Source organism: Serinus canaria, chromosome 9 (genome assembly GCF_022539315.1).
Source record: "Serinus canaria isolate serCan28SL12 chromosome 9, serCan2020, whole genome shotgun sequence".
Classification (NCBI taxonomy): Eukaryota; Metazoa; Chordata; class Aves; order Passeriformes; family Fringillidae; genus Serinus; species Serinus canaria.
The window spans coordinates 21,455,990-21,483,655 of NC_066323.1; the positions used below are offsets into that span (position 1 = coordinate 21,455,990).

General features: G+C 39.6%; 1 protein-coding gene across 3 annotated transcripts in view; it reads left to right on the forward strand.

The window, feature by feature from the left end:
- Nucleotides 1-27,041, forward strand: part of UGGT1 (UDP-glucose glycoprotein glucosyltransferase 1) — a 39,661-nt gene extending 12,620 nt beyond the window's left edge. The window contains exons 12-41 of one of the 3 annotated variants that reach the window (XM_030227011.2): nt 878-969; nt 1,610-1,760; nt 2,012-2,131; nt 2,897-2,982; nt 3,393-3,528; nt 4,458-4,589; nt 5,520-5,684; nt 5,879-5,999; nt 6,665-6,763; nt 8,122-8,145; nt 8,675-8,769; nt 9,389-9,595; nt 10,177-10,308; nt 11,227-11,357; nt 12,017-12,112; nt 12,437-12,539; nt 12,998-13,077; nt 13,523-13,712; nt 15,389-15,547; nt 17,140-17,225; nt 17,582-17,666; nt 18,689-18,777; nt 19,251-19,355; nt 19,938-20,022; nt 20,589-20,771; nt 21,934-22,094; nt 22,581-22,695; nt 22,935-23,051; nt 23,336-23,495; nt 23,911-27,041. In XM_030227011.2, the coding sequence (XP_030082871.2) occupies nt 878-969; nt 1,610-1,760; nt 2,012-2,131; nt 2,897-2,982; nt 3,393-3,528; nt 4,458-4,589; nt 5,520-5,684; nt 5,879-5,999; nt 6,665-6,763; nt 8,122-8,145; nt 8,675-8,769; nt 9,389-9,595; nt 10,177-10,308; nt 11,227-11,357; nt 12,017-12,112; nt 12,437-12,539; nt 12,998-13,077; nt 13,523-13,712; nt 15,389-15,547; nt 17,140-17,225; nt 17,582-17,666; nt 18,689-18,777; nt 19,251-19,355; nt 19,938-20,022; nt 20,589-20,771; nt 21,934-22,094; nt 22,581-22,695; nt 22,935-23,051; nt 23,336-23,495; nt 23,911-23,936 (3,531 nt within the window). In that variant the 3' untranslated portion in view covers nt 23,937-27,041. Of the gene's footprint in view, nt 1-877; nt 970-1,609; nt 1,761-2,011; nt 2,132-2,896; nt 2,983-3,392; nt 3,529-4,457; nt 4,590-5,519; nt 5,685-5,878; nt 6,000-6,664; nt 6,764-8,121; nt 8,146-8,674; nt 8,770-9,388; nt 9,596-10,176; nt 10,309-11,226; nt 11,358-12,016; nt 12,113-12,436; nt 12,540-12,997; nt 13,078-13,522; nt 13,713-15,388; nt 15,548-17,139; nt 17,226-17,581; nt 17,667-18,688; nt 18,778-19,250; nt 19,356-19,937; nt 20,023-20,541; nt 20,772-21,933; nt 22,095-22,580; nt 22,696-22,934; nt 23,052-23,335; nt 23,496-23,910 lie in introns of those variants that run through there. The other 2 variants (XM_030227012.2, XM_030227013.2) reach the window with 2 other exon arrangements.
- The last annotated feature ends 625 nt before the right edge of the window (nt 27,042-27,666 follow it).

Sequence of the window (27,666 nt, forward strand, 5' to 3'; positions counted from 1 at the left end):
AAATTTAAGATAGTAATGATAAAAAGTCAAGCAGCAGCCTTTGCTGTATGAGCTACATTGCTCTGTTCACACATTCCAGTCTTATTTGGTATTATCAGAAAAAAGACAGTGTATGTATATTGTTTAGAAATCTAATCAGTGGTATTTGGGGAGTCTAGTAGTAAATGCAGAGCTACTTACAAGTCCCCTGAGGTTCCTGTTCTGAGGGAGAAATGCCTTGTTGTTCAGTGGTGATGAAATCAGAGGTGAAAGGATGGGTTTGACACTCTTGTCCCATGTGGTTCTGGAAGGGACAAAGTATAGGATGTAAGTCCAAGCTAAAGTTACCTGGTGGCCTTTCTGTTGTGTGTTAGATCAGACTCTGGTCCACAAGTAAACCCATGATTTTGTGGATTCATTTTTATTCAGAGGATACCTGGGCTGCTACATCCAGACCAGGCTATATCCAACTGTGCCCTTCAGAGCTGTTCTTTGCACTACTCCCTTTGTGTGGGTATTATTTGGTAGTTATGTTCATTGCTACTGTTGCATTAGAGTTTACTATATAATTATCTACAGAAAGCTACAATTTTACACTCAGCTTTTCTTTGGGAGCCTTATTAATTTAATAAAAAAATGTAAATTTTTTTCTGATCAGAAGCTACTTTTATTGGTACTTCTGGTATTCCTCTGTTTGCTTTGCTCACAGTATTCGTGATGGTAGTGTTGTAAAATATCCAGATACAATGTTTCTCCTTCAGTGTTCATCATCTCTCTAAATAGAAATTTGTAACTGGTACTGCAAGACAAGTTCTATTGGAAAAAAACCCAACCTTAAACTCTGTGATAATATTTTCTGTGAAGAGCACTCTCCTAATGGCTTTCTACTTCTTTGCAGTATTTCAAGGGAACGCTGGGATTGCAACCAGGAGATTCTGCCCTATTCATCAATGGACTGCTTATTGATTTAGACACTCAGGATATATTCAGGTAGGAATGTTTTATTTTTCACAATAATTGCATCCTGTTTAGAAACTTGCATCTTGCTTGTGCATGAATGATAAAGTTATTTAGATAGTTTTGAACCCTTTTCGTAGTCTAGACTAGGTTTAATTCTTAAGTACTGTAAAAAGAAAATCATGGTTCCTTGTCTTACTCATAAGGGCACTTCCAACAAAAAATCTAATGTGAAAAGTGGAATACCCTTGAAGATTGGAATGAGAAGTCACCTTTGTGCTGTTCCTTTGACCTGTGCTGTGACTAGCAAGATTTTGTTTTCTCAGCTGTCAGCATACAGATTTATTCTGAAGACAGCAGAGTGATTCTCAAAGGATAAACCACTGTAAATTGTTCATCTGGAAACCACCCTATACCTTTGTCAAGATGTCTTTCAATACGACATATGTATATATATAATGGATATCTTGATTTAACATTGCTTTTCCCAATTATACAATATTAATTGAATAGATTTAAGTCATCTCAAGTTTCTTAGGATGATAAGAAAGAGGTGATGTCTAATGTCTGGACAGACAGACTTGTTTATACCTTTCATCTGTTAACCCTTAGGGTAAGAGCAAGTTATTTGCTGTGGGGTTAAAGTTCAGCCCCATTTTGCTTTTCCTTGCAGCTTGATTGACGTGCTCCGCAATGAAGCCCGTGTTATGGAAGGCCTGCACAGCTTGGGAATTGAGGGAGTTTCCTTACACAATGTCCTGAAGTTGAACATCCAGCCTTCAGATTCTGACTATGCTGTGGATATCAGAAGCCCTGCCATTTCAGTGAGTGTGGTTTTTGATAGAAATACTTGATTTGCTGTTGGGCAGTGCATTCTTAAACTGTCAGGGGAGCTTTTCTCCTTGTCTCACAATCAGCTCTGAAACTGCAGTGAAGTAAAAAGGATAATGAGGTAATAATTAACACTTTTTAAAAAGCTTTATTTCTTCAATATAGTGTCTGATTTGAAAATGTTTTCGTCTCAGACCAGAGCAGGAGGATTGTGAATCATGTAAATGCCTTTACTTTTCCTCAGTGGATCAACAACCTGGAAGTTGATAGTCGGTACAATTCCTGGCCTTCCAGTGTGCAGGAACTGCTGCGTCCCACATTTCCTGGTGTGATCAGGCAAATCAGAAAAAACTTCCATAATTTTGTAAGTAATAATCTGACTGAGTGAAATGTGCATTTGTTTTGTCAAGAGCAGGAACATCAGCTTTTGCAGCTTACCTCACATATATACTAGATTACCTGTCACTTAAATTGCTTGAGAGAGAGGATGCTTTTCTAAAAGCTTTTGTTCTCCTTCTATTAGTAAGTTATGGCTGAGATTCAGAGAGCCCTAAGCATGATTCTGTGGCATCTATTAAATGTCAGGAGTTGTTTTGTCAGTGGACAAAATGATCATAAATAACAATTTAGTGTGTTTCAACTTAGTGATAATACCTGAAGCTGGTTAATGAAATCTGTCAAATCTGTTAACTATTTTCTTATTTAGTTTAGACCAACTTCACTTGTTTCAGTTAGAAAGCATTTATGCACCAAGACTTGAACAAATGATCAACAGCCCTCAGCTTAGTCCTGGGTGTCCTTTTAGTCTGTAGGTAAATTACTTGGATCTGATGAAGAATTTGCAAATTTGTTGTGTGGCAAAGTAGCCCTATGCAAAACAAGAGCTCTGATTAGGGGAAAACAGGGACTTGGACCATCTGAAGTTGTGGGAGCTTGGATGTGTTGCCTTTTTCTCTGGAGTTCAATACTTTTAGCATAGAAATTTTAAAATTCTAAGGCAACAGTTGCATGAAGGGCCCTACATGCAATCTGAATGGCCCAGTTCTGTCTGGGTTGGGACAGAAGAGAATATCTTGGCAGCATTGGCTCTCCAGGGCATGAAAACTTTTCACTTGCTGTTTGTATACAGGTGCTGATAGTAGATCCTACTCATGAGACCACAGCAGAATTACTCAATGTGGCAGAAATGTTCTTCAGTAACCACATCCCACTGAGGTAATCACTGTGTTTTAATGTTTGGGGCTTTTTAACAGCAGTTTTTAGGTATGTGACTTTTGCAGTTGTAAAATTCTCATTTCTAGGACACTGCAGAAGTGTTACATTCCTTGTGTTTGAGGTATGTGTTTATTTTCTGAGTATAACTTCCTCTACTAGCAAAACAGAGTTCTGGTTTTTGACAGTCCAAAAGAAATCCAAAGTTTTGGATGGGAGAGAGGTGAAAAGCAAGATTCTGATGGACTCATTACAGATTATATGTCCTAAGTTTGATTCCTGGCTGCTCTGCTCAACATCTTCCCAGGCTGTTCTAGAAAAAACCTGTGTTTAAGATGATGATCACAGCCAGCAGCTGTGCAAAGAGTTGATTCTTTACAGAAATGATGACCTGGGCATCTGTGTGATTGCAGGATAGGACTAGTCTTTGTGGTTAATGACTCAGAGGATGTTGATGGACTGCAGGATCCTGGTGTTGCCCTCCTGAGGACATACAATTATGTGGCACAAGAAATGGACAATAATTACGCTTTTCAGACCGTCATGTCTGTAAGTATTAATGAAAAATGGAAATTAATGTTTGAATATTTTCCATGTATGTAAGACTATGTTAATGGACTAATATGTAGCTAATGGAAGGAATTGTTCTTTGGCTGGGGTAGTATGCAGAGTATCTCCAAATACTGGTACCACAAAACACCTGTTCTTGTAATGTGCTTCTTTAACCCAGCTTTAACAGGTGAGACTGGGTGTCATTGTGACACAGGTTTCATTGTGATGCTTCACACCTTTGCATGTGTTTCTGATCCTGTCCCTTTGCTCATTCAGTCTCTGAGTTCTGAACTGCCCCATCCCTTCAGTGTTATAATTGGGTTTGAACCATTCCAGCTGTGTACCTTTGTCACATCAAAGGACAATACAGGCACTGGTAAATGAATTTCACCTGTGCTTTGATACTTGAACAAATTGGCAAGCTGAGGCATACTGTGACATTAAATTGTTGGTTCCTTAAAGACAGTTACTTTAATTCTTTATATTTCGTGTGTGTATTTGTAGCTCAAAAGTAAAATCTTATGCTTCAAGAGGGAAAGAGTTACCTGCTTTATCTGTGAGGCTGTATTGTTCATAAGCATATCCCAAGTTCTGAAGGGAAGCTAGCTCCTTGGATATTCTTTATTTGAGGCTTTTTCCCCCAGGGAACTCTCTTCCCTCCTCAAATACCTTTTCTAATTAAAGATGCAAGTTATTATTTAAAGAAGTATATATATCTCACTGGAATGACTGCAAGGTATAACAAGATTCTTATAATGGCTACAAGTGCTTAGGAGCTGTTGCAGCTGATAAATATGTATATAAGTTTTGCAGTCTGGCTTTTAATGCCTTATTATAACTACTGCAATACAGGTGACAGGTCAGTTTACCTTTGGTAAGGACAGAGGCCTTACAGTTGCAGCTGTAATCTTGTATTGCCCTTTCAGATCTATAACAAAGTGAAAACAGGAGACCAGCTGAAAGTGGAACATGTTGTTAGTGTTCTTGAGAAGCAGTATCCTTATGTGGAAATCAACAGTGTGCTGGGAATTGATTCTGCCTATGATCAAAACAGAAAGGTAAGAATTCATGAAATAGAGCTTTGTTTTCCACTTCTTTTGCTGTAACAGTTCTGAAAATATAATTACATACAATTTGATCCAGTTCTCTTACTAACCAGGGAACTATTTTGTTACCACCTTGGGGGATTTCTAGTTATACTTTACTGTTTATGTTCAGCACAAGCTTTATCTATTATACATGGTACATATAATGGAATATATACTTTTAAAAAATCTATTTGTGAAGAACTAAGATAGCTTTCTTGTGACTCATAATTCATGCTTTCATTACAGAATGCAGACTTCAGTAGAGTTTAAAAGTGCTTGCAAAAAATCAAAGTGGTGGAATGGTTCATGGAAAAACCAAGAGGCTTAACATTGGGAGGGATCAGTGTGGGGCTTCTGAATCAGTGTTTGAATACTGAGTGAGATAAAGCCATGATAATGAATTCAAAATGTCTTTTCTATAGCAAGACATCCAACAAATTTCTGCAAATAGTTCTTGAAGTGATTTTTAGGTGTGATATTTTCCTGTATGGAGAAAGTTAGGAAGGCAAATTACTAACATGTAAGATGAAGCAGATTTTATTTGAGGTTTTATGGGGAGGATGTTTATTATTCTAAAAGAAATGAAAATACTATCACCAATAGCTCTTAACACACATGATGCTGCCTACATCTGCAAATGTAAGGAATGCAGTTAGGGTTACAGAAAGTAGGCTCCTAGGCACATGAGTCTTCCAATGCAGGGTAATGAAGAGAAAAGCATTTTAAGGAAATGAAAATCCATAAAAGTAAGACAGGCATTTTTGTATGAGAGGAGAGGCCTTAACTCAGAAAGTTTCAAAGATACATTGTCTAACAGAAGTGGTGAGGATCTCATGGTGTGTTAGGAACCTTTGTGGCAAAGGGCTGACGTGCTAAAGCTGCTTCTCTTCCTGTTTTTAGGCAGCAAGAGCTTACTATGAGCAAACTGGTGTAGGCCCTCTCCCTGTTGTCCTGTTCAATGGGATGCCTTTCCAAAAAGATCAGCTGGATCCTGATGACCTGGAAACTGTGACAATGCACAAAATCCTGGAAACCACGAGCATCTTCCAGCGAGCCGTGTACCTGGTGGGTGCTGAGCTCCTCTGTGACTTGAGAGAAACTAGATTTGAAAAAGCTGATTCACAAGTCCCTGGCTATATATTATACAAGGGAGCTTGGCTTTCAGAATTGCTTTTTGCCTTTTTTTTTTTTTTTTTAAGTTTATGTAAGGCAATTTTATATGTCAAATAAGAAATAATGTTCTTTCCTCTTTCCTTCAGGGTGAACTATCTAATGACCAAGATGTGGTTGAGTATATCATGAACCAGCCTAATGTTGTTCCAAGAATTAACTCAAGAATCCTAAGGTCTGACAGAGAGTACCTAGATCTGACAGGAATGAGTAAGGGATGCTTTTAATTGTGTTAAACCTGAAATGTCTGAGTGAAAGACTTGCTGTTCCAGTGGAAAGCTCAGGTGGCAAAGCATTAACAGCACCAGAAGTGATGACCTAGCCCTGGTACAGACAGAGGTTTATGTTCAACATTAAATGTCTACTGATTTTCAAAATGGGAATTTGTTTTCTTTCTGTACAGACCTTAAGGGGAATATGACTCATGAAGCTGAGAAATTATATAATGCATAAAGAAGCAGTTTCTTTCTTAGTTCTGACCTTCTTTTGAGTAGGGTTGACAGTCATCTCTGGAATTAATTCAGATTTAGCAAAATGTTCCTTTGCTAAATGAACACCCAATACAGTGACTGCAGTACAATGACATTACTCCTGCCTTTTTTGAGTTGCTTGAAAAACAGTGACAGAGTGGGTTTTTCAATGTATATTATTTACATCCACTAGTGTCAACTAAGTGAGACTTGAGAAATTCTTTCGACTTGTGAGACAGCAAAATTCATTTCTCAGCCTATATATTAACAGTGAAAATGAGACACAAGCAGTATCACAAGGAGCAAAATGGGACATGTTCTTGATGTTCTGGTAATAGCAGTGATTTTATTTTCAGTTGACATGGAATAGTTGCTTTGGCATTTAATGCTTGTTCTCTTCCTCAGATAACCATTTTGTGGATGACTTTGCTCGATTTTCCACACTGGAGTCTAAAGATAAGACAGCTGCTGTTGCAAACAGCATGACCTACTTAACAAAGAAAGGTAATATCTGTGGTGGGTTCTGAATCCAAGTCTGCTTTTAGGTTTGTTTCCAAGCATATGTGAAGATCTTCACACACTCACTGAGCCTTGCCAGGCCTATGGGTAACAGCATAGTCTGTTAAAGATTTCTTTTTTTTTTTTTAATAAGACATGACATCTGCATGGAACAAGAATGTTCCCCTCTTTAAACCCAGTCCAACCTCTTACTGAATAATAAAGTCTCAACCAAACTGCTCTTGCTGTTCTGCAAGTGACCCTCAGAAATGCAGCAGTGCAAGCAAGTGACTAGAAAAATATAAAAGGGGGTTTAGCTCTCTGTCTCATAATTCAAAATTGCTTGAAGTTACATGGATCCATAAGAAAATTTCAACTGCCCATGATATAAGACATCACCTAATGTGGTCAGTGCTGTTTTTATTGCTCCAGTGCATGCACTGCTTTTCCAATGGCAGTGTTGTTACAGTTGCACATAAAAGTGTTCAAACTCGCCTGTAGCTCTCAAGTGTAGGAAATGCATGCACAGACATAATACAGAGCCTAACCAGGTCTAACCAGACACCATCAGGTGTTTCCTTTATCCATTTTGGTTAGATTCCAGAAATAAGCTGCTGTCATTTGATCCAAAATCCTCCTGTTCTGTCTCCTGTCTTTACTAGACTGTCCCAAATTCCCATGGTCCTGTCTCCAGTCACTGCCATCCATGTGCACTGCCTGAAATGTTCCCATTGCTCTTCCTGTCTCATGCCTGCTCTTCATTCATGCTCAGTCACTTGGATTTGAACAACTTTCTGGTGTAGAGCATTAATTAAATCCACACCTTGGCATACTCCTTGGAAATTGGATTAATTTGCAATTCCATGGCTTGACATTTTTTGGTCACTGCCTCTTCTGCCACTTAAGATATTTAATAACTGCTATCTGATTACAGTAATGCTGTACCACATTTATTTTCTGAAGTAATAGAGGAGTTCTCTGTGTTGCTGGCTCAGCACCAGCACTGATACAGCAGTGCCCTGCTGCTTTTTAAAGAGGGAAGATAACAGTACAGTGGCACAGCAGTGTTTGTAAACAGTCTTCAGAATGATGTCCTCACCCTATGGTATGAAACTGGTAATATAGAATAATTATTGTAGTATAATTAGTGCTAGCATGAAAATCAAGCATCCATCTGTTTGAGGGGAAGAAAAAGTCAAAGCTGATTGCAATAAAATTAGCACAAACTCGTTGCTGTTGGATCTGAACTGTAGTGATTCAGTTATGCCCAGTACAGTGCTGCAGCTGCTTGATACACACTGGGATTACCATCAAGTTATTAATGTGTCTCTCCTTTTCCCCTTTCCTTTCTGCTCTTTGACCAGGAATGTCTTCCAAGGAGATCTATGGTAACTCATGCTTTGGCATTTTTTATGTTGTTCTTGGAATTTTCTGGTTCCTTTATGACACTGGCTTTAGAACCAGCAGGCAGTGAAGGAAGCTGTTGGAATGCATGTTTGCTCCAGCACTTTTGTCTTTCTACAAAACTGATTTTGTAAATTAACAGCTTCAATACAAAGAAGTGATATGTCTGCTGGATTCCAACCCCAGCTGGAATCTCCAAGTTATTTATGTGTTTCTTTATGATTTGTAATTGAAAAAGTAGCAAGCAAAAATACTAAAAGAATCTAGCTTAGTGCAATGCATGCTGTCCCACATGGGTTTGGTGAATGACCTAATAAAGACTAATATACCAATGCTATTAATTTTGTCTTGCCAGGCTTCATAGCTTAGGTTCACCCATTGATTTTCTATGGAATTTTACTTTTTTGAAGTCTTTGCATGTGTGTCATAATTTGCTTCCAAATGAGAAAAAAAAAATAAAGCTTTCCTTCCTTTCACCCTCAAATTTATCTTTTTTTTGATATATAATTACAGATGATTCCTTTGTTAGACCAGTTACTTTTTGGATTGTTGGTGATTTTGATAAACCTTCAGGGAGGCAATTGCTGTATGATGCCATTAAACATCAGGTAGGTAACGTGTTCATTGGAATGGGTTAGCAGTGCTAACAAAGCCCTTGGTAGAGGCTTGTAAAACACAAGCTGTGTTTTACACAATCTTCCTGTGCTATCACCTGGAGAGACTGGTTCTCCCTGCAGGGTCTCTAATTTCCAGCCTCATCTCTTTTGTAGGGACTGGAACATTGCTGATCTTAACAGCAGGATAGAATACAATAAATGTTCTTTTAAACCTGTGGTGTTAAACTGAAATATCTGTGCTTTGGTTTGGAGATAAACAGAAGCATTGCTCTCTGCTCTGTGCCATTGGTTCTGGGAGGATAACTGAAACATAAAAATGCACAACTTACAGCTGGGGTTTGCCAGACTGAGTGGTGGCCATGTCCTGGATTTCTTAGGTAGCACAGGGTTCTCTGGAAGATTGCTGTCACAGTGGTGCCTGTACATCAGCTAAATGCTTGATGTTAAATTTGTTAATTCATCATTTAACTTTGTGCTGTTCTTTACCCAATTTGGAATCTGATATTCTGGTTAAGAAACACAAAGCTTCTGCTGTAGTGTTTATTATATATTAATATTATATATTATCTGAAATGTTAAATTTTCCCATCACCTGTCTTGTTAAACACAGAAATCCAGCAATAACATTCGAATCAGCATGATTAATAATCCTAGTGAAGAACCCAACAGCCAGAATACCATTGTAGCTAAAGCCATATGGGCAGCTTTGCAGACACAAACCTCAAATAATGCCAAGAACTTCATCACCAAGATGGCAAAAGAAGAAACTGTGAAGGCACTGGAGGCAGGAGCTGACATCTTGGAATTTGCTGTTGGGGTAGGCATGTCTGCTGGTGTTTTCATGGGGAGGGTGCTTTGCTTTTTCCTCAAATTAATTTTTTATCATATGCAGAAAGTGCAGTAACAGAGAAAAGTAACACTGTTGGGATTGCTAGTTTGTTTTTTTTTAAATCTCTGAAGGGCTTACTTTAATAGAATAATCCATCTAAACATCAAGTAAATCCTCATACACATCAGAGCTATGGAACTTGGAGAAGGCAAAGGGAGCATGGCTGCAGGGATCTATTTAAGTGAGTCAGCTGTTTCTTGGGTGGTTAAGAGAACAATGTTCTTTTAAAAGATGGGAAAAAATACAAGGGCATGTCTCAAAGTAGATTTTAAAAAGTTAGGCAGGAAGATTGGAACTAAGTAGCTGTGGCCCTTCACAGCAGAAGTTGGGATAATGTTTGATGGTGACAAGCAAGAACTAGGTTTAAGGCCCCAAAGAAAAGGAGGCCAGGGATCAGTTTTAGCAAGATACAAAGATGTTCTTGAATGGAAACAAAAAGGTTGCTTTTAAAAAGTGTGCGGAGGTCTAGTTTACTTTGTATTCCAATGTCAAGTGTTCTTTTCTTTTAGGGTATGGATACCAATATTTTCAAAGAAGCCTTTGAATCTCCCAAGATGGATTTTATTCTGTCCCATGCTATTTACTGCAGAGATGTTCTAAAGCTGAAGAAGGGGCAGAGGGCTGTGATCAGCAATGGACGGGTGAGATGATCAACAGTGAAAGAGACTTTCCGCATATGAGAGAAGCAGATTTGAGCAGCAGAGTCTGGATGGGGTCAGACACAGGAGTGCCAGCCTGTGTTAGGTCTCAGCAGTCTTTAGGATCACTTCCAGTTTGATTTATTCACACCTGTGTGACCTTTTCTTTTTGCTGTGTGCAGTTAGTTGCTGGCATTTGGTACAAATTCAGGTCTCTCAGTAACAAAGTTGCTTTCATGCTGTCAGTGAATTGAGTCCAGGGGTAGAAGGGGATGATAAATTTGCAAGATTATGCTGCTCCAGTTTACTGAGCAAAATGCTGCTGTATTTTGCCCTGACCAAGGTGCCTTGTTCTCTTCTACCATCTGTTTTATTATAGTTTATCTGCAATGAGGTAAATGATGTTGCAATAGTATTTCACTGCAAATAATGAAAGACAGCTGTGTACAGCATTGAGCTTTCTTTTGTCATCTGTTTCTAGTTAGGAACAAACCCATTCAGGTCCCAGTGGTTGCTGGATATTTCAATGGGTTAAAAATCTCAGGTGTTGAGTTGCTCTGTTCTGTTTTTCTCATTAGCAGAATAACAAGACTTGTCTAGGTAGCTTTTAGGCTTCTGAAGGCTACAGGAGGGAGATTTGCTGGACTATTAGAATTGGCTTGGCTTTCTGCTGCTCCTTCCAGATGTGGTACTTCATGTGTCTGACCCAGTGAAAATTTTAAGTGTGTATTTTCTGCCTTAGTCTGGGGCTCTTGGCTCTAAATACCTGGATTTACCTGTTAAACTCTGCTGCCACTGACATTAATACCAGCCTAAATGGTTGGCTTCCACTGAGACTGGGCTGCAGTATTTATTTAATGCATCTTTGAATTTTGTTTGTAGCCTTTACCTAATAATGTTCATTCTGCTATTCTCTGGTAGATTATTGGCCCATTAGAGGATGGAGAGATGTTCAACCAGGATGATTTTCATCTTCTTGAAAATATAATCCTAAAGACATCAGGACAGAAAATCAAATCTCAGATTCAGCAGCTGGGATTTGAAGAAGATCTGTAAGTAAACAGCTGCCACTAGAAATCTCAGTTAATTCAAGAAAAGCTGACAGATCTTTAGGTTACAGTTTTGCTTCCTGGCAAAGATGTGATGTACAAATCTATTTTCATTGAACTTTCAAGAGATTTTACACCTTAAAGATTGAATATGTTCCTAAAATACTAGACTGAAAAATTATGGAAATACTGAAAAAGAAGTAGTGCTCAAAAGCAATTATCTTTTATGATAGGACCCCTCTCAAAAGTTTCTTCACTTAGAGGATTGCTTCCTAGTGCTCAGAGTTGCAGTGTAAAATGGGAAGAGCAGTGAAACAAGGGTTTGATCTGAAGGGCTTTCAGGTCTGAGTGGTTGGTGAAGATCATGAATGCAGTTCCTGTAACATGGATGCCCCCTAAAACACAGCTGTTCTATATTTGTTAGAGTTAAATCCTTTGGCATACTCAGTAATAAGGCTGCAGCCAGTTTAAATTACTGGTGGATTAACCCTTAAATGTGCTTAATTCTTCAGAGCCTATGTGGAGAGGTAGCAGGAATGTTTGGGTATCTGGATTCTGTTTGCCTTCTCTTTTGCTGCTGACAGAAATGTGATAACTACAGCCTTTTTTTTTTTTTTTTTTTTTTTGATATCTGCAAGCCTTTTTCTTTTCCTTCTTTTCAGGGCAAGTGACTTGGTAATGAAAGTGGATGCTCTTCTTTCTGCTCAGCCAAAAGGAGAGGCAAGGATCGAGTATCAGTTTTTTGAAGAACGATACAGGTATAGAATTGCTGAACAAGGCTTCTCTGTGTTTTTAACTTCCCCATTGTTCTATGTTGCATTTAATTAAAAAAAAAATCTAAGTAGCAGTAGGAAAGTCCCCAACAGTTTTCAGAAAGATTCCAGAAATTAATTTTGTCTCTCCACCTATCTCTATAAACACACATGTATTTGCCTATTTTTTTCTCTATTTAGTTTCTGAAGGTGCACAGCATTTAGGAATTCATTTCAGTTCAGGATGAGATAGATGGCAGTAGGTTGTAATGCATTTCAAGTGTTTATCCACGTGTTTGGTGCTTTAAAATTGTATTTTCTTCTGTTTAGTGCAGTTAAACTGAGACCAAAAGAGGGGGAGACATACTTTGATGTTGTGGCTATTGTTGATCCCGTGACCAGAGATGCTCAAAGACTTGCTCCATTACTTTTGGTATGTGGGCAGGGTTGTGAGAACTTCAAATTCCATCATTTTGGAATGTTTGCTTCCTCTTGGACTGTGTGGTGACCAGTGGCTTTCTAATGGTGTGTCTGAGATTCACAATGCATTTATCAGTGGAACTACTAATTAGTATTTAGCACTACAAACTAACAAGATCATGCTCAGATATTGTCCAGAGAGCTTTTAGTTTCACTGTTCTAACAGTTTAGTTTCCAGTAACTCTGTTCTTGAGGAGGGTCTCAGCATTCCAAAAAGAATGTCTGAAATACAAGGAGCAGGTAATTGTGATGAAAACCACAATGAAAAAGGGGGAATGGGTGGTAAAGCAAACCACAAGGAGGGGGGATTGGGAATGAGCAGATAACATCCTCCCTGAGGTCATGTCTGTAAAACAGTGGTCAGCTCTCCTCATTAGCATTTCAAGGGATGTCTCTCTCTCATTACTTTAGGTTTTGAACCAGCTGATAAATATGAACCTGAGAGTGTTTATGAACTGCCAGTCTAAGCTTTCTGACATGCCACTGAAAAGGTGAGCAGTTCCATCATACAGGGTGGGCAGAGAGAGAAACCTGTTGGAATGTGCAAGCACGGAAGCATGGTCAGCTGTCCTGTGGGAAATCTCAATAACTGCTTTGATCTAATAGCATCATTTCCCACAGAGGATCTGGGAACTTGTGGATGGCATGAAGTAATTCTGCTGTTTTACAAATTGCGTGCTTTTAATTTTTTTTGTATTTATATAAAATTAAATAATTGACTAGTCTTAATGGTTGAATCTTGCACAGTCTGGTTTGGTCCTTCAAGGTAGAAATTCTGACCTGTTCTAAGGTTAACACAACCTGCATTGCTTTGGACAAAGGCTTGGAGACATTAGAGGTCAGGGAAAGCTGATGGCATCTGCAAATGCAATAAGAGTGAAATATTAGCAAATTTTGGCAGATAGGTTTTCTAACATTTTCTCTCTGAAATTTCAGCTTTTACCGCTATGTTTTGGAGCCAGAGATTTCTTTCACAGCAGAGAATCATTTTGCTCCAGGACCAATTGCCAAGTTTTTAGATATGCCCCAGTCTCCACTGTTCACTCTGAACTTAAACACTCCTGAGAGTTGGATGGTGGAATCTGTTAGAACCCCATATGACCTTGACAATATCTTCTTAGAGGAGGTAAGAGAAATCATCGTGTTCCTACTGCATTTAAATGGTGGTGCTCTTCCAGGGCTTATTTTTTTAAATGGGAAAGAAATGCAGAATTTTAGAGTGCTAATAAACACAGAGCTGTGGATATTACTGCATTTGCAGACCTCTGAATGATTTCTAGGGGGGAAGCATAAGCTCCCCAACAGCAGGACTGCTGTTCTCAATTACCTGTGGATACCTGACACCATAGGCTTGGAGCTGGTCCTTCCCTTTCTCCTAGAAGCCACCAGGCTGGTTTCAGCTAATCTTTATTGTCACAGTCCTTGTTAAGTGGCAAACCCTCCTGTGATCCACAGAAGGATGTGCAGTGTCAATGCAGCAGTAAAACCATGCAGCAGAAATCCACTCAGCTGCTGTAGGTTCAGGAGCTTGCTGCTGCTTGAGCAGACCTTGACTCAGACTGTTGGACTGTGGATCTGGGCAGTGAGGCCCCACATTCAGAGGGAGAAATAGGGAAAATCCCTGATTTATTTACCTTATTGTAAAGGTACTACACATATGTGTGTAAGGAGACTGTCAAAGCCTTTACAAAGAGGCCTCTGGAAAAGTGACAGTCTTTGCAGACTTGTGGGCATCACAAATGTGGGTCCCCTTCTCACTGATCACTGTATTATTAGTCCCCTCTTACTTCTGCATGTCTCTGATATTGTATGGGAATCTGATGTGGTATTGTGGTGTATCTGGTATTGCTAATCCAGTACTAGTTATTCAGAAATCTAGGAAACTAGGGGTGTGTTTTATGACTTTGGTTTTGAGTTAGTATGTTTTGGTTTAGGAGTTTCTTGGTTTTCATCTTTTAACCTAACTGTAAAGGCACAAATGAAGTATTGAGATGACATTTCAAGTCTCTGATTTCCATGCCTGCCCCATTGATTAATTGAAAGCCTGAGAGAGAGGGGGATTAAATGCTTCAGGCATTCCAAGTGCATTCCTGAGCTTCCAAATAAACAGCAGCTTTACTTTTGCAGGTGCACCATTTCCAGTTCCCAATGTGCAGTCTCTTGGTGCTGTAGCAATTAATCTGTCATTTTGGATGTGCAGTCAGAGGAGATGCTTGTGGGATTAGACTAACATTCTGCTTATGTACTGTCCTCAGGCTACATCTGAATTTGGCCTGGTAGGGACCCAAGTCTTTTGGGGTTGGGAGGGTTTTTTTTTGGTTATTTTTTCTCTTCTCTTTCCTTGGCACCTTTGTTCAGTGTAGAAAAAAGGAATGGGTGTTTCCTGACAGTGCTCTGTAAGAGCAAAACAAAATGTTTATTTAAGGTGGCTGATACCAGGTGAGACCAGCTTTAAACTGATTTACAGTCAAAATTCTGGATCTCATAATATACTTTTTATGAGATACCAACTCCATTCTCCAGTAAATGTTAAAAAAATGAATTGTGGAATAGAGCAACAATCCTTCACTTTTCTTAGCATAAGTTGAGATTCAAATTCTTTTGGTCTGGGCCAAAAGAATTTTATATTTGTGTGAAGTTTGTCACTTGAAGGAGCTGAGCTCTGAGGTTTTCTAGGTATTTGTCTAACAATAAAATTACTGTGGTGAAATTGGTTTTTTTTAAATTACTATAGCTATTCTAGAGAATAAAAGCTGGCACTTCAGAGCTCGTGCTGCAGTCAGCAGTGTCTGCTCCTTTCAGGTGGAGAGTGTTGTAGCTGCAGAGTATGAGCTGGAGTACCTGCTGCTGGAGGGCCACTGCTATGACATTACAACTGGGCAGCCACCTCGGGGACTCCAGTTCACCCTGGGCACCTCCAGCAGCCCTGTCATCGTGGATACCATTGTCATGGCCAACCTGGTGAGTGTTCTCCTGCAGCTGGCACAGCCAGCACAGCCCCTGCCTTCCAGCCCTGGGTATTTCCTAGCATGGGCTCTGGGTTTGGGCTGTGACTTGCACTCCACAGCTGCCTGCAGATGCACCAGAACCCCTCATTCCTCACATTCATGTCTGAAGCCTCACACCTCTCTCAAGATGAGCTCCTTTCCCTTCTGAGATATTCTGGAGTATCTTTAAATGCTGGCAATATTCTCAAGCAGCCCCTTTCCAGGGAAGCTCAGTTGTTTTCCTGGGACAGGGTCCTCCTTGGGCCATCCACTCAGGCTATCTTTTTGGGACCCATTTCTTCAGGAGATCTATGGCATAAATGCAGAGAGTCAGCAAGGGTAGTTGGCATTGTAGAAAATAAAGGAAGTGTGAAAGAATGGGATTTGCTTATTTTAGGTGAGGAAAGGTGCTGGAAATCCAAGTAGATGATTGTTCCCTGCAGCTGCTTTTGTAATAAAGGATGTGTCTGTTCTCAGTGTCCACACTGGAACAGGAGAGAGGTATGGACTGAAATTATGGCTAAGGAAGTTTGCCACTGGAATGTTTTCTTGATATGTAATGTTAATGAAAAACTGAAGTAAATTGCCTCTTGTGTTAGCTGGGTTTTTTTTAATCTTTAAGTTTTTAAAGTAATTACATTTATTTAAATGAATTAAAATAAAAACAAGGTAAAAATAGTCCTTGTTTCCTGGTGCTAGTTATTTATTTTAGAATTCTTACTAATTTTCAATTTGTGCCTTTTCTTAGTCAGAGTACATCCTACAGTGATGTAGTATTTCTTATTGTAGAAAGAAAGGTGTCCCGTATTTTACATGTGTTTTTACATGTGTTCATGTTGGGGAGTAAAACCCAGAAGTGTCCTTTCTCTAATTAGATATACCCAAATTTTCAAAAATATTTTTAAATTTTCTTTTTAAAGCAGCCTGGCTCACATAGGAACTGCAAACATTTGAAGCCACAAAACAAAACTGAGTGGGATGCTAAAGCATCTCTACAGTTGCATGTGTCTTCTATAGGTCTGATAATCAAAATCACAGAGAAAAATATTCAGATCTGGAATCGGAAGCTTAACAAGACTTGAACACAATATTTGAATTTCACATTGTAATTTTTTAAAGTTCTGTAGAAGAGATATCTTGTAACATGTAAATGATGTTACTGCTTCTGCTGTAGGTGAATTACCACTCTGTAGAGCTTCAGAATTCCTTTAGATTTTCTTGTATAATTATAAATTAGTGTTTTGAAATTCCCTCACTCCTTCATGAAGGCAACCTTTTGCAGGAAAAGACTTTGGCTGTGCACTGTTCCCATCAGGACAGTGAAGAGTTTGATCTAACAAATAATGCCAGACTTTTTCAAGCTTCTCTCTCAGGGAAAACCCAGCAATTTTGAATGGAATGTTTTCTGGGGCTTTTCTCCTGTGCTCTGGGTTTAAAGTCCTTAATCAATGGGCTTGCAAATAACATTTTAGATCTAAAACAGTGAGTCAAAACACATAACTTGAAAGCTAATTTTTCTGCATTTGCATTTTCTGGAAAGTGCCAAATATTCTTTTCACTTTACAGGGCTACTTCCAGTTAAAAGCCAATCCTGGTGCATGGACTCTAAGACTGAGAAAAGGCAGATCTGAAGATATTTACAGGATCTACAGGTAGGCCAGGATAAGAAATAGTTCAGTCTTTTTCTTGTAAAACTTCTGAAGTAGGTAGGCATTGTAATATGTGAATCTAATGGTTCCCTTGCCAAAGTGTGGTGACCTGAACAGTCACCAAGTGAAGTCACCAAGTCACAGTAAATTACATTTCATACTGAACATAAGTAATGCAAGGTGAAATTAATTAATTTAAAACCCCATTAATTGTGTTCAAATAAATGTATTTGTTTCTTTGGCATGTCTGAAACCTGTTTGGCAGTGCTGAGACTTAATACATATATAAAAATAGCCAGAAGAAATAAAGAACATGTTTTTGCTTTGTAGTAAAAGTCAGTTTCTTGCTCTGTTTTCAGCCACGATGGCACAGACTCTCCACCTGAAGCTAATGAAGTTAGTGTTGTTCTCAATAACTTCAAGAGCAAAATTATTAAAGTGAAGGTGAGTTTAACAACCAGAGGTGCCTTTAAAGAAGTCTGTTTGACCAACAGTGGGGAGAAACTTGGATTAAGGCCTGAAGCTCCCTTTCCATGAGCATGCACTTGAGGCAGTCTGCACAAAGCTCACCTCACAGTAGCAGGGGTAGAGAGCATCATCTGCAGCCTTGATTTGGGTTTTTAATACAGGAGAGAATGACAAAGTCCTGTTCCTTGTGTATGTCCTTGAGCTAAGATAATACTCACATTTTCCTGACTGCTTGTAACTTCAGGAAAAACAGTTTTGTATGCCCTATATTTAGTAATGTAGATTACATATTACATATAGTACATTACATATTACATGTACATTACATATTACATATAGTAATAATAAACATTCAGTATGTCCATTGAGCCAGCATTTTATCTCTCACAGATAAAATATATTCCTTTTTTTTTCTGTCACTCTGACACAGGCTAGGTGAGAATACAGTTAGAAAAAAAAAAAAAGAAAAAAGGTAAATTACTAATCTGCTGTCTCTTAGGGTTGCCTGTCAGGTAATGCCATAGCTGAGAAGTTCAAGGAGAATGACTGGTAGATAAGTGATGGCTATAACAGAGCCAGTTTACACCTGGCAACTTGTGTTGGACTACTTTTGGGATGTTCTCCCCGTTCACTGTCTTGTCTGTGTATCTGCTTTGGAGTCTCAGTGACAGTTATAACATATAGAGACTGGTGCAGTTGGTGTGTTGGTTTCTTTAAAGGTTTTTCTTCATCACTGGCATCCATCTCATTAAACATCTCTTAGTCTGGTTGGTTAAAATACTTTTCTAACATGCCTTTGGTGTCTAAAAGCTCCTTTGGAATCTGTTTGGAAAAAGTCACTCATTACTGAGCTGTTTTCCCAGAGAGCTTAGGTTACCTGTCAGCTCATGGGGTGTAATTCAAGTAGGCAAAACCAGAACCAGTGTCAGGATAACACTCCTGACAATATCTACTCAGTATGTGGTTCCAACTCACTAAAGCTGTGTCTTGCTTCACAGGTTCAGAAAAAGTTTGATATGATGAATGAAGATCTGCTAAGTGATGGCACCAATGAGAATGAATCTGGATTTTGGGAATCTCTGAAATGGTAAAACTAATTCAATGGTAACTTACAAGTTTCTTCAAACTGGAAGAGTATTTGGCAATACCATGGTGTCTGTGAAAATCCACAGCTGTCTGTTAAGTCTGCTTGAATTCAGAGCTGTCATTCATTGGACTCCTCTGTTTCCAGAGATCTGGGCTCCTGCTTTGCAGCTGCTTTTACCTTCTCTTACCCTCCCTTCTACTTGGGGTCCTGAAAACATTGCTCCTTCCCAGGAGCTGCACTTCAGCCAGAGCTCTCTCAATCAAGGTGTTCATGTCACAGCTCCTGGACCTTCCCTGTCCTTGTGCACAGCACTCTGCCTTGGGAAAATGCCCTGGGCAGCAGGGAATGGCACCCAAAGCCCACAGACCAACTGAATTAAAGCAAAAATGGAGCCATTTTCTGTATTTGCAGCCTTTCCTATAGAGCTGGCCCTTCCTAGCTTGTCCTTCACAGAACCATGTTTTTCCTTTCAGGGGATTCACAGGAGGACAAAAGAATGAAGATGTGAAACAGGATAAAGATGATGTACTAAATATATTCTCTGTGGCTTCAGGACACCTCTATGAGAGATTCCTACGGTTAGTTGAGAATTTATAACCCCAATGTGCCAAAGGGTGGTGGCCTTGCTCAAGGAAAAAAAGGTTACAGTCTGCAAGAGTATAAAAACCTCACTTTTTCAAGGCTTCAGAAGTCCACTAGAATCTGCATCTCCTGTGTCATAGGAAGTTTTGTCTGCATAGCATTCATGAGTTAAAAATAGACTTAGTTTAATAGCTGGTGTCTTGCTCTCCTCAATTTTCTCACTACAATATAACCAATGTATTGTTAAGAAGTTACAGAATAAGTCACAGTTGCTTTGGAAAAAATCTGAGTTTCTGTTCTCAAAGGACTGTAAAAGCCAACAAGCTGTATATTCTCTGCCTAGTTAAAGTATAGAGATGTTGGGAGTCTAGTAATTTTGTAGATAAAAGTAAGCAATTTACAATAGGCTGAAGCTGCCCACTTTTTCTTTATGCATGAGGTTCAGTTACCTGACACACAACTGCAAATAATTTAATCATGTAGCCCAGCCATTTGTAATCTATTACACAGCTCATCTTTTGTGGGTGCCACTTGTTCCTGTAACTGCTTTATTTTTTTTTTTTTGGTTTTTTTGATAGCATAATGATGCTGTCTGTGCTGAAACACACCAAGACTCCTTTAAAGTTTTGGTTTCTGAAGAACTACTTATCACCTACATTCAAGGTTTGTTGCTAATTAGAAATTTATTTGGTGGTGGGGGAAAGGTGCCACAAGCTGCTTCCCCCTCTCTTTCCCAGTGCTGCACCAGCATCACTTGGCTAAACCTGAACTCACCCAAAGCTGGAGGAAGCCTCCCAGATGGGAATGTCAGCTGATGTGACAGTGGGGCCAAGTTTTCTAGGAAAAAAAATTCTCCCAATGCTCTTCTCTCATTTTACATGCTCCCACTTACACTGCTGTGTACACCCCTAAATAATTGTCCCATCTGTGAATTTTTATGATTTGAGTAATGCATTCTCATCTGTGGATCACTGTGAAATGGCTCATAAGGAACTTTGTGGACAAAAATGCTGAAATAGTTTGTAATTGCCTTTACAATTTGTTTTGATTGTTCAGCTTGGGCCTCAGTGTTTTGTGTGAATTAAAAATGAAAGTAATGTTCTTTGTGGTATTTCATTTTCTGATGTTCTGTGCCTTTGACTGAAGTCTGTCTCTTGTAATGTGCTTTTCTTTTTCCTGCAGAGGAACAAAGAACTGAGATAAGCTGCTTTTTTCCCCTCCCTCTACAGGAGTTCATCCCATACATGGCCAAGAAGTACAATTTTCAGTATGAGCTTGTCCAGTATAAATGGCCACGCTGGCTGCACCAGCAAACAGAGAAGCAGCGAATCATCTGGGGTTACAAGATCCTCTTTCTAGATGTGCTCTTCCCATTAGCTGTTGATAAAATCCTCTTTGTGGATGCTGATCAGGTAACACAGAGGCTGCAGTTATTTGATCTTTTCTTTTTTTTTTTTTTATTAATAAGTTCTAGAATACAATTTCCATCTTGTTGGAAGGGTTGCAAGTTTGAGCCCTTCATAGGCATGTCTGGAGGTTGAGTCTGTGATTATGGCATGCTTCACTGAGGGCTGGGTTTTGTGCCTGTTTCCACAAGATTGGTTTTGTTGGCCTGTCTTTTACTGTTATCTGGTTCCTCATTCCCTGACTGTGATTCCAGATAGCTTGCCAAACAGATTCTCATTTCACCCTTCCATTTTTGCAGTTCAGTCTGTTCTCCCAGCCTGCAGATCACTTACCACAGACAGTATTTTCCTAACTCACCAGCCACTCTGCCCTCCCAGGCCCTTGCTTTTAACTTGGCCACATCTGAGTGGCTTTCAGAGGAGGAGAAGGCAAATCCCTGGTGCACAAGGCCATGGGAGGCTTTGTGTGTGCCCACTCCTCAGCTCCTGGGTGGGAAGGGCAGGAAATGTGCACAGTGACAACTGCCAAAACTACTCTCCAAAGTACATGTGAAATGAGAAGTACAGATTATCAACAAGTGAGTGTGAACTGCCTGGGGGGTTTGGCACTTGTACAGTGCGAAGCCATGCCAGGTCAAACTGAGGCTGAAGGATCAGTTAGGAGAGATTTCCAGCTTTCCAGCTGTCATTTTAGACAGTTTGTTTCTCTGCTTGTGAGAGATACTAAGGCATTTTTTTTCCCATTAGAGTGGTATTTTTAAAGTAGTGCTAGTGCCACATCTGTGTCAAAAAGACATTAAAAGCTTTCACCCCTGAAGGGTCTGCAAACACTGAATAGGAGGGGATACCAAGAATCTCAGTTCATGTACAGTGAGAATTCTTGCTGCTTTTTCAGAAACAGTTTTGCACTTCAGCTGTCAAAACCCATCAGGTTATTTAAAGCTCTATTTTACTTTCTCCAGCTCTAAGGGCAGGGGAGACAAAAATACAGCACCTTTTTTGCTGTATTTTTGTACTACATACATATAATGCAAAAAACTGCCATGTATATCAGGTAATTCTTCCTTTATCTGTTTGCTCAGTTTGAATTCAATCCTGTACAGCATTTACAAACAACCCTAGAAGGGCAGGCTCCTAGAAATGAGAATAAAATGTCCTTTCCCTTCAGATTGTGCGCACAGATCTGAAGGAATTGAGGGATTTTAATCTGGATGGTGCTCCTTATGGATACACCCCCTTCTGTGACAGCCGAAGGGAGATGGATGGCTACAGGTTCTGGAAATCAGGATACTGGGCAAGTCATTTAGCTGGAAGAAAATACCACATCAGGTATGAAGAATTCTTTTAATTTTTTTTTTTCCTAAAATAGAGGGGTAAAGGTTTTGGTGCTGCTTTCTTAGCAGAAAATTAGCTGAGCTATGCAGCACTGCATGAACCACTTGTTGCTTCCTGTTACCTCTTTTTAATGTTCTGTGGCCAGTGAAGCACTAGAGACACTGAAGTTATTTTCAGTATGCTACAACTTTTAGAGATGAAGAACTGAAGTGCTGACTAACAGACATCTTCCTTTGTTAATTACAAATGTTGGAACAGGGACTGCATGACAGCAAAGCTAAGACAGATTTGTTGAAAATTCTTTTTTGTACATGCCATGACTTTGTTAGAACTGCTTTCCTGCTTTGGAATAGATCATAGATGTGCTGCCACCCTGAGACTGTTTTAGGGTATTGTGTCTCAGGGGTCTAGTGGGGCTGCAGTTACTCCTCAGTGAAATGACTAATTGCAGTCATCACTAATTGCATTATCTCCACATAGTGCTCTGTATGTTGTGGATCTGAAGAAGTTCAGGAAGATAGCAGCTGGAGATCGACTCAGAGGACAGTATCAGGGTCTGAGTCAGGATCCAAACAGTCTGTCCAACCTTGATCAGGTGTGCTTTATTGTGTTTTTGTTTCACTGGGCTACGGCGGCAGGATGGGACTTGGGGTTTTCCCAGAGGTCTTTCTTTGGAATGGGATAAGTGTGGATTCATCACTTTATATTTGCATTGGGAAAAAAGAAAACTCTTACAGAAGTTAACCCTCACAATCCTGTTGGTTTGGGAGGGGGATTGCTCCTCCCATCCTGCACCATGTGGAAACAGCTTCTAACTCTTCCTCTGCTCAACAGGATTTGCCAAACAACATGATCCACCAAGTACCAATTAAGTCCCTCCCCCAGGAGTGGCTGTGGTGTGAAACATGGTGTGATGATTCCTCGAAGAAGAGAGCAAAAACCATTGATCTGGTGAGTGCAGGATGATTCCCTTACTCTCAGAGCACATAAAAATACAGCAACCCCCAGTTCTAGAGGCACTTCCCTCTCTCAGCCTGTACCAGTACTTGCACATTTTCAGCACCTGAGTTTTTGCCATTAGCTTCTGTGTTTCTCTTACCTGGAGCAGTGGCATTGTTATGAATTTGGAAAGAGACTGCAGGTGTTGTTCACCACCAGGAGATTGATCCCTGCAGAGGGGAGCACACCTCTGTTGAGTGCAGAAACCTTTTGTAGCCTGTCTGTTCTGTTTGCAGTGTAACAACCCAATGACCAAAGAGCCCAAGCTGCAGGCAGCCATGAGGATAGTTCCAGAATGGCAGGACTATGATCAAGAAATCAAACTGCTCCAGAGTCAGTTCCAGAAGGAAAAGGAAATGGGAACACCAGCTGAGATGCCAGGACAACACACACATGGTAATTTTTCTTTCTGTACTGATGTGACTTTCTCTGTGCCTTTTGGTCTTGTGCTGTGTCCTCCCTCACTTGTACCATGCACAAGGCTGAATGAGGGCTGAGTGAAATCATCAGGGAGTGTCATGGGATGGAAGGAACTTGCTGAGCAAGTCTGGTGTAATTTAACCTAATTCTGAAAGCCAGAGAACAGATTTGTTGCAGTTCTATAAAAGACCCTCACTGTTCCTGCAATTTTATGAGCTTGGCCTTTTCTTAACCCTTATAGAAGTTTTGCTACCCACTGTGAGTGAGAATTGTTCTTCAGGCACTGGTACCTTGCAAAGAACAACTCTTGGGAGGCTTTACTGAATCTCAAACCAATCTGCCAACTGAGGCAGCTCAAACTGAGTGCTTATTTTTCTCTCCTCTTCTACAGATCCAGCAGCACATGTGGAATTATGATCCATGGAGACAAATTCAAGTTAGACTCTTTCATAGACAATTTTTATATTGAAAGCTAGGGTTTTTTTTCCGGTGTGTCTGCAAAACTGCTGAATAATTGAATGGGATGATGTATGCATTTCTATTACTTGCCTTTGGAGTAATTTCTGCATATGAAATAGGATCTGGATTGCTGGAATTAGCATTACTGGTGTTTTGTGGAGATGAAAGACCCCGTGATGGAATTTAGTGTTTCAGAAACAAAACTTCACAATCCACCAGAAGAGCCACAGTCTGTTCCTTCAGCTGTTGCTGCCTCCACCACTGCTGAAGTTCCAGTTTAGCCTCAGATCTAAACTTGAGAGTCTGGGAATTGCAGACATACATCCTAACTTCATCTGATGGACATAATTTTTTCCAGGTAACATTATAAAGCTCGAAATTATGCCTTGAATTTGGGACACTGTTTCATCTTCAGGTTTTCAAATAATTGAAAATACTTCTTGGATTTGTTCAGTCTGCCCTTGATTTTGTAACAAAATCAGCATTATTTTGATTTTCTATTTTCTGTCTTCTTTTATTGCCCAACTTTTGATGGTTTGGCTTAATGTAAAGCTACCAGAATCTCTTAAATGCCCATCCAAATACAAATGCCCGAGCTCACAAAGTGAGCAGAACACAGAATTTGGCAGATGAGTTTGTCCTAGCCTTTATGACTTGAATCAAAGTGCCCTCCCTTCCTCCTCCTCCAAGTATAAATCAGTCTGCAAAACTGGCAGGGCCTTACTCTTGCTGTGGTTCACTGATTCATGAATGTTTTTTTGTTTATGAAAAATCTGTGGAACTTGGAAGTTTATCATCATGTAAATTTCAATAACTTTATTTTTCTTCAAACAGAGATGTTGTCACATCAATAAAAACTTCAGAGTTCTTAGGTCTTGAGCCTTAGTTCCCACTTTGATCATCCTTTTTCCTTGCACACATTACAGTCCTAATTTGATTCTGGGATTTCTGGATATTTCACTTGTATTTGCTTTCATTCTGTGCATAGACAAGGAGGTCTCTTCTTGAAAGGATTAATTACCCTGGGCTAATTTTATCATTCATGTTCATGTCTTCATTTTGAAAGATGCTGCTGCTGCCATAGTTCTGTACTATGAACATACCAATTAAAGAAAACCCTCAAACCCAGTTTCTCCCATTCTGTAGGATTAATAGTCTGCTCCCTGTAACTCTGCAGAGTTGAAATGTAAGAACTAAAAGGAGTTGTACAAAATATAGTCACCTATGCAGCTTGAGAAATCCAAACATTTTTGGTTTTTGTGACTCCCCCTGTTTTCATACAGATAAATGTTTTGTGCTGTAAGACCTTCAACCCAATAATCATATCTCAGTACAAGAATATTGAAATATTCTTCTGGAATTGCTGTGTTATAAATCTTATCATGTTTTGGAGGAATCTGAAAGAAGACAGCAGTAGTATTTGAATAGTGTGACTTAAGAAAAAAAGCAGCTCTTCTCCAGGCAGCTGAAGGAAGGGCCCAAACTCTTAAAAAAAAGCCCATTAAGAGCAACTTACAGAATTTATCAGCTTAGGTATTTCCCACTTTGTGGGGTTTTAAATTCAGATAGTCTGTCTGGTGTCTCTGGATATTACAGGTGAGGTGCCTTATGCTTCCCATCAAAACTGCTCCACTTAAGGATAGGCAGACTTACAGTAGCAGGACTTTTTTCTAGTGTAAAACAATACACCTGCCAACAAATTAATTACAAATTAATTACAGGTGATGCCAGTTAGCCTCTTTTAAACAGCTGAGACAGCACAGGTGAGGTTGTCCTTTCTGTGTTCAGCTACAAATCACTTCAGCCTTGCTGGAGCACGTGGAGTGGCACAGGGAGAAGTGGGCAGGAGCTTTACACCACTTATTCCTTCTAGAGATGGATGGAACAAGAATGTGCTCAAGCCCTCAGAACAGGAGCAGCTTTCTGTGAAACAAGGCCCTTTCCTCTCTAGGACTGTATTTGGCTTCTTTTTCCCCCCCAACTTATTTTAGGAGCCACAAGACTGAGAAGAAAGGCACCTCTTAAATTCAGCACATTTTCAATGCTTTGTTGAATAGGAACATACTTCTAAATTAAATGTGTTACAATGGTTTTTTTAAATATGTTAATGTATGTACTTGAACACCCACACTGCATCCTGTTTTTTTTAAATTTAAGATCTCATCTCTCTTGCTATGGAGGGTATTTTTGTTGTCTCCAGTTAACACAGACCATGCTCTTCATTTTTTTATGAAGAAATAAAAGTCATCTAACTCACAATTGATACAGAAAGAAACCAGAAGCATACTGTGAGATTCTATACCTTTGCAGTACTTGTAAGGTGTTCTCAAGTACAGTATAAAATGCACATGGTATTGATCATTCTGAATGTGAATTATTCCCATTTTTCCTGAGAAGCTGCTATTTATTTCCACCCAAAAATGACAATTGAAAAGAGAATAATCACTTCTTTTGGATCTGTGCACGTGTTTGCTCTTAGATGCTCAGTGGGGCCTTGAAAGACAAATTGTTTTGTCACTCCCATGCAGAAAGCATCTTGGAGAGAGATGGTTAAAGAAATGGAGCAGCTGCTGCTGCTCTCACTGATGGCCTGGTCCTGGGACTAGTGAGGGTGATGATAATTAGAAAATGGGGATTGCAGAGGTCACAGTGGGGTTTTGCATCCCTCAGAGCAGGAAACCACGTCTGGGGTGAGGTGATGACATTGTTCCCATCTCTGGCTACAAGCAGCTTGACCTCTTGGTGAGGAGCTCACACTTGAGAAATGCTCTCTATGTTTATTTTAAAAGGAAACAAAACTTTAGGATTTCTCTTTCATTTAGCCATAAAGAAAATGAAAGGGATATGTAAAAGCAGTAAATACCCAGTAACAGTCTTAGGAATCAGAACATTTTAAAATTATGACCTGGTTTTACCCAAATCTTCTGTAATCTGTTCAAGAATATTCCATAAGTCTGTGTGGCAAGTGACCCAAGGTGTGGGGAGTTCTCTTTACTGAATGGCACTGAGATCACAGTGAGCTTCCCTGAAGATCCAACACAATAAAACCTCTGCTGTTCTTCACCCTTGTCTCTCCTGTCAGTTGCTTTGGGGCAGATAACTGAGGTTTTGATGGTGTTCCTTGGAGTACATTTTTCACTTCTCATGCAGGTGTTGGGATGCTGTTGGAAAGCTAGAAGGGAAAAAGAGAAAAGGGTTCCTCCTCCCAGCCAATCTTGTTCATCATGGTATTTGAGTAACCCCTAAACTTCTGTTAAACAATAGGAATATTTTATATAAATCTACCTTTTAGGTTTCTACTTTTTTAAATTCTACCTACTGCTACTTTAAAAGAATGTTTCTATGTCAGCTTTTTGTCATTTCTTCATTTGATTTGGTTTTACACTGATACTTCACAGTAAGCACTGGGAAAGTGATTCTCCTGAAATGCTTCCAAGTACAGAGATGTGTCTGAAGTTCTTTCAGAGTTGGGAATGAATTCCAAACTCCTATGGGACTCTCAAGGCCTCTTTTCCAGAGCAACTTTATTAATCAAAGAGCTATATGGACAGCTTGACACAGGAAGCCCAGCTGAATTCTACAGAGACCTGCACTTGACTCTTTGAACTTGCTCAGGTTTGGAAAATGAGACCAAATCCTAGGAGACAACTAAAAGAGGAAAAGGAAGCAGCCAGAAAGAATAAATACA